General features: G+C 50.3%; 2 protein-coding genes across 2 annotated transcripts in view; one reads left to right on the plus strand and one right to left on the minus strand.

Annotated features, from left to right (window-relative positions):
* Window positions 1-668, plus strand: part of RACGAP1 (Rac GTPase activating protein 1) — a gene marked incomplete at its 5' end in the record, with an annotated part of 8,167 nt that extends 7,499 nt beyond the window's left edge. Inside the window, one exon of the mRNA XM_009069721.1 lies at window positions 301-668. Coding sequence (XP_009067969.1) covers window positions 301-376 — 76 coding nt within the window. The remainder of the gene's footprint in view (window positions 1-300) is intronic.
* Window positions 669-2,550: 1,882 nt separating this feature from the next.
* Window positions 2,551-4,861, minus strand: LOC103797504 (interferon-induced protein with tetratricopeptide repeats 1-like). Its single transcript, XM_009069723.1, has 3 exons — window positions 4,857-4,861; window positions 3,677-3,862; window positions 2,551-3,628 (listed from the first exon to the last, which is right to left on the minus strand). Exons 1-3 carry the CDS (start codon window positions 4,859-4,861, stop codon window positions 2,551-2,553), a joined length of 1,269 nt encoding a protein of 422 aa, XP_009067971.1.
* Between the last annotated feature and the right edge of the window lie 1,393 nt (window positions 4,862-6,254).

Genomic DNA, 6,254 nt, shown 5'->3' on the forward strand with positions numbered 1-6,254 from the left:
ACACAACCTCCCTACATCTCATTGTAGGGAGAGGAAAACACAACCTCCCTACATCTCATTGTAGGGAGAGGAAAACACAACCTCCCTACATATCACAGTAGGAAGAGGAACACACAACCTCCCTACATCTCATGGCAGGGAGAGGAACACACAACCTCCCTACATCTCATGGCAGGTAGGGGAAACAGTTTGGGAGGTGGGTAAAATGTGGGTGAATGACTCCTGGGAAAAGCAGACAGAGTGTTTGAACCTCTATATCCCAAATCTCAAACCGATATTTTTCTGTTTCTCTTCAACTAGGTTTGGGAGCAAAAGCAAGTCAACAACCACACTTGGGCATCAGGGCAACTTCTTTGCCTCTCCCATGCTGAAGTGAAGCACTGGGGCTTGGCCTTGGTGTGGCATTTGCACTCCAACGAGCACACAAACACAGGTTGTCTCCGTGGCCCTTGGCAGCTTCTCCAATAACATGTTTTACCTTTTATCTTTCAGCTTAACCAAGACTTACAATGGGATTTGACTGTGCAATGTATTTTTATTATCTAAGGCTGTGCTGATGTATATTGGTGAAGGAAGTAATGAGCAGAATTTGGTCAGTGTGGATCATTAAAAAAACTAGAGGAACTAACTGAGGTTTTTTCACTACCATCTGGTTTTCTCCCCACGTGAAGTGGAACAGCTGTGCAAAGAGTGTAAGCCTTGGGGGTTTTTAAGACTCCATAGGATGTTTTGGAGACGGCAGTGTCAGAACTTAGCCAGAATCCATCAGCACAGCCTGCAATTCCCAGCTGGCTGCTCGTGCAGCTGGAATCCTGAGGATGGCAGTGTTGGATTGCTCTGCTGGGCAAAGACTGCTCGTTATCCCCCGCGGGAGGGGCTGGGCCTGCTCTGCAGAAACGTTTCCTCCTGTGTTTACAAGACTTTGTAGAGGACTGTGTAGGTACTAACCCACAGGATTCCTGAGCAGCCTGAGAGAATTAGTGCTGCTCATGCTGGGAGGGGAAGGAGGGTGGTTCAGTGGGAGAGGGAGGCTCTGCTTTCTTAGGGTGAAATCTGTGTGTAAAAACATCTGTGTAACACACAGAAGTTCATGAAGTGACTGTTTTAATTGAGCTCTGGAAAACTATTCTGACTGTGCAGTTAAGTAAATCCTTTGTGTTCTACATGACCCACAGCTCTGTTCTCTGGCTGATGCTTTTCCTTGTGCTGTGCAGTTTGAACCCAGGCACGTGCAGCCTTGCAGGAGGTTGTGGTGCTGCACTTGAGAAGCTCTTGCCCCAGGGACTGAGCCTGGTACTTAGCTGGGTGCAGGATTGTGCCTTGGGCTGTGGCTCGTGGTTCAGAGGAGGAAAGAGAACAGTTTTGGTCCCCAGTATTGTATCAGGTGGTGAAATAGCCTGGGGTGGATATAGTGGCCTGGGGTTTTACTCTTTCTGGAGAAATAAGGTCTGGAGGGTGAAGTTTTCTCCTGCCCCACTGCTGGGGCCCCTGGGCAGGTGGGAGTTTCTGGCCTGTGGTGTTCTCATACACACAAGATGTGTGTGATGGGGGCACTAAAGTGTGTTCCCCTTACCCAAATCCTGTCTTGGAAACACTTGATCCTTTCCTGGAGCATCTCCCAAACTGCCTGCTCCTTGTTGGAGCAGAAACAGGGTCATTTGCAGTGGGATATCTGCTCTGGTCCCCATGGCTCTGCTCTGTGGGGACAGAGGGGTTGGGGACACCCTAGCAAGCCACCCCACCTTGTGTCCTGCTGGGCACAGAGGTGGCCCTGGCAGTGCTTGGGAACCTGAGTGGGATGGGGAGTGTGCCCATCTGTGCCACCAGGGAAGGGCACGATTTCCAAGTGGGATGTACAGGGAGACAGGGCACTGCAGAGGGAAGGGTCTGGGGGTGGGTGGAGAATGAGAATGGTGAGGAAAGGGCAGGTCTTTGGCATTCTCTGGTTGCTTCAGGCTACAAGGATATCCCAACAAGGAGAAATTACACAAGAGAAATCTTTATTGATCAAAGACTATGCAGAAATTCACTCTGACCCTAGAAGCATTGCTGAAAACAACATTCCTGGTGGGTGCCAGGAGAAGAGCAGGTTCCTGTGTGCTGTGCAGGGTTAGTGCAGGTAAAATCACCACCGTGGGCTCCTCACTGAGCAGGATTTGATGTGTTTGGACAGGCCAGTGAGCACCTCTATGTCCTGTACACAACTGCTTCACCTTCAGCACGACCCTCCGTGATCTCACGGAGGAACTCACCTCCTCATGTGTTAGAAACGATGGAATTCTCATAGGTGATGAGTTAATTTCTCACTCTGCCCAAAGCAGCACTTAGTTCTGATCCACAGCAGCTCCAGGTCTCCTTGGGAGGAGCAGGACACGACAGGGTGTGTGAGTTTAGGGCAGTTGGTTATCCATGGGTAGGCTGAATTTGATGGATGAGCGGTGGGGGATGGTGTGAGGAACTGATGGGATTTTAGTCTTGCTGCAGGAGACACAGAGAGACAGACACTAGCTCTAGCTAGCAGAAAGCTCTCCCCACACTGGAGCTGCCCCACTAAGCTTTCTCAGCGAACTCCATGGGGAGGCTGTAGTTGACGTCGTCGATGAAGCGGAAGATGAAGTTGGCGTCCTCGCTGGAGCAGTTCAGGGCCATCTTCCTCATCATCCGCGCGCACTCGTGCCGCACCCCTGAGTTCAGAGGGATCTTGTAGCAAACCATGAACTTTTCTAGTGCCTCATGCCGTGATCTCTTCTTGTAGAGGCAGAACTTTCCCCAGTTGTGATTCAGGACTTGGCGGCCTCTGAGGCTCAGGCTCTCGGATTGCTCCTGCAGCTCCTTGTAGACATCCTCTTCCTGTGACGGGTTTCTTGCGCCGTACAGCTCTGCTAATTGCAGCTTTGTGAGCGTAAGGTCACAGTCTGGGTGATCCTGAACAATTTGCTCGAGGTGCCTGATGGCTGCATCCAATACATCATTCTTGTCTTCATCCTCTGCTGTAAGCCACAGTTTTTTATAGCACTTGGCCAAGGCCTGGTAGAGGAGATGGTAATCTGGATTCTCCTGCAGGGCTTGCTTCAGGATCTCCACTGCTCGTGCTGCAGACTGTGACAGATAGTACAGAGCTGAACGTTTGAGGACCTCGGGATCAGAGCTGTTCTCTGCACATTCCTTTATCAAGTCCATTGCTCTTTTTTTCTCATCCATTCTTTTAAACAGGTCAGCTAAATAGATTTTCGCTCTGTAGTCATTTGGCTGCCTATCAATGGTCCTTTCCAACTGGCTTATGGCTCTGCTTGCAATATTACTACTCCAGAAATAATTTGAGGAGGCAAAAAGGGCTTGCCCAAGCCCAGCATGGAAATCATCATTGTCTGGTTCAAGCATCAAGGCAGCCTCAAAGCACTCTCGGGCCCGCTCCCCATTCTGGGATCTGACAACCAGGAGGGACCAGCCTTTCTGCACCTGGATGTGTGGGATCAGCCTTGCATCCCAAGGAGCTGGGCAGAGCTGCTGGATTTGTTCCAGATACTCTTCAGCCTCCTGATATTCAGCCTGGAGGTATTTAATCCAGGCGTAGTTGCCGCAGGTGATCAGAGAGGTGGCAGTAGCCGCTTGCTGCTGCTCCTTGTTTCTGCTGTGCTCCTCAGCAGCTCTGAGGCTTTGCAGAGCTTCTTCACACTGGTTGTTGAGCACGTAGAGGTATGCCTGGAGGCCCAGGAGGGCTGCCTGGTTCTGCTGCATGGTGTGCCTCAGCTCCACTGCCACCTTCTGCAGGATGTGCGTGGGGTTGAAGCAGCCTTTGACACCCAACTCCCAAGTGAAGTGACATTGAAGGGCATCCAGCCTCTCCAGCAGTTGCTCGTTGCTGCAAAGAGGAAAGGAGGGTGGGTTATGCAAGGGCAGCATGTGCAGGGTCCCCACACAGAAAGGAAAGGAGCTCTGAGCTGTTTGTGGAACAGGAGAGGAGGGAGAGGTGGAGGATGGGGCTCTCCCCACTTGCTCCACAAATCCCTTGCACTCAGAACCTAAAGAGTTCTGAGGTGGCCTCAGGGGTATTAGCAGCTCCTCAGGGGTTTATTGCTAATCATTCAGGAACTCAGACAGAAACCAGACCCAGTGGTGACAGAAAAAACAGAGGTAAAATACAGGACACAGAATGAATCTGCAGGTTAACGTGAGGCTTCAGCTCTGGGAAGAAAAAATCCAGTACAGAGAGTAGTAGAAAATGCATTAAAAAAAGAATAGGCTCGAGAACCTAAAGAGTTCTGAGTGCAAACTGAAGAACTAAGAACCTGCAAATCTTTGTGCCAATCAGCCTATTTGCAGGCTAAAGAACCTGCACATCTTTGTGCCAATCAGCCTATTTGCAGGGAACTACCTCTGAGGCTTCATTCCTGGCTTGCTCTTCTCCAAAGGGAAGTGCCTGGAGCCAGAGCTGCAAAGGTCCTGGGATGGACTTCAAAAAGGGGAAGAGTAAAGCCAGTCCCAACCACGTGTTGCAGACTGCTTTGCCTCCCCAGGAGGAGGAAAAGTGGGTTGTACCTTCAGCTGAAGGGTGAAGAAATGGCTCACCAAAGAGTCAGGAGATGTTGGACTAGAGCAGCATCTCTTCCATGAGGAAAGGCTGAGAGAGCTGGAGCTCTTCAGCCTAGAGAAGAGTAGGCTAAGAGGGATCTTAGACCTCTATAAATAGCTGAAGGGAGAGTGCAAAGAAATGCTAAACCTCCAGAGCAACCTGCCCTGAATGCATCCCTCAACAAGAGCATCTTTCCAGCCTTAACCCCAGGGAGGCTCTGCCCGAGGATGCTCTGCTGAGTAACCCCAACCCACTCCCTCCAGAGCAGACGCTGTGCACTCACCTCATGTTTGCTGTCGGGGCTGGTGTTGTTGTCCTGGAGATGTTTTGGCTGCACCTGGTCCAAGCTGCAGCAGACACCGAGCTGTGAATTGTTTGCTTGCCCTTTAATAGAGTTGTCCCTTTGGGCGGAGTCTGACCGAATGACTCGATCCCAAGGAAACGAAAGTGAAAAAGGAAAGCAGCTTCAACTGGAAAAAGAAACTAAGCCTGTCTCCCTGGGTGGAAGTTAGCACATTCTCCTCCCAAAACACAAGAAAGGGAACGCCGTGGTCGGAGCAGCAAGACCTGAACTCTCTGCTGAAAAGGACTTTGTCGTGTTAAAGCACCTAGAGAATAATTTGGGTGAGACACTGGGGGCTGTGGAAAGGAACTGTGACAGAAGGAGCCAAAGGCTCCGTGGGACTCTGCAGCACTTTGGGGCTTGTCTGGGTCAGCCCTGACCTGCCTCAAACCTAGTTTGTTCAGCTTGTTCCCCTGTAACAGCTGCTCAGCAAACAGCAAGTGAATTTGCAATTTTTTTTAACTGAGGTGTAGTAGCTGTGCCTGGGACACATCCCAAGTCCTTCCTCAAGGAGCAGGTAGTGCTGACAGAGCACAGGGTGCTGAGCCCCAGGGCTGTTAGCAACTCATTAGGGTTTTACTGCTAATCATCCAGGAACTCAGACAGAAACCAGACCCAGAGGGGACAGAAAAATCAGAGGTAAAATACAAGATACAAAGTGTATCTGAGGGTAATGTGAGGCTTCAGCTCTGGGAAGAAAGATTGCAGTACAGACAGTAGTAGAAAATGCATTAAAAAAAAAGAATAGGCTGAAGTAGACTCTAAACAGAAGAGGAAGAAACCATCAGCCTTAGAATCATTTCCCTCCTAGCACAGAAGGAAAAATCCATCAGTTTCCTTTCCCCTCTTGGGATGATGCTGAATCACTGCAGCAGTGCAAGGGAAGGAGGGGGAATGTCTCACTGGAGGAGGGAGGGAGATGCTTTCATCTTCTGGGTGTAGTTTTGATGATTGCTGAAAACCTTCAGTAGAAAATGAGTCCTTTGGCTGTTGGTGTCAGCACTGCTGGCTGAACAGGGAGTGACTGATAACAACCAACGTGGCTTTCCCAGGGGCAAGTCCTGCCTGACCAATTTTGTGGCCTTCTGTGATGGGGCCACAGCATTTCTAGATGGGGCAGAGCAAGGGGAATCATCTCCCTGGAGTTATGCAAAGTGTTTGACACTGTCCCACACGACATCCTTGTCTCTGAACTGGAGGGACATGGATTGATGTGTGGAGCAATTGGTGGGTGAAGAACTGGCTGGATGGTCACACACAGAGCTAGATGGGGCAGAGCAAGGGGGATCATCTCCCTGGAGTTATGCAAAGTGTTTGACACTGTCCCACACGACATCC

The sequence above is a fragment of the Acanthisitta chloris genome, unplaced genomic scaffold, assembly GCF_000695815.1.
Source record: "Acanthisitta chloris isolate BGI_N310 unplaced genomic scaffold, ASM69581v1 scaffold22062, whole genome shotgun sequence".
NCBI classification, from domain to species: domain Eukaryota; kingdom Metazoa; phylum Chordata; class Aves; order Passeriformes; family Acanthisittidae; genus Acanthisitta; species Acanthisitta chloris.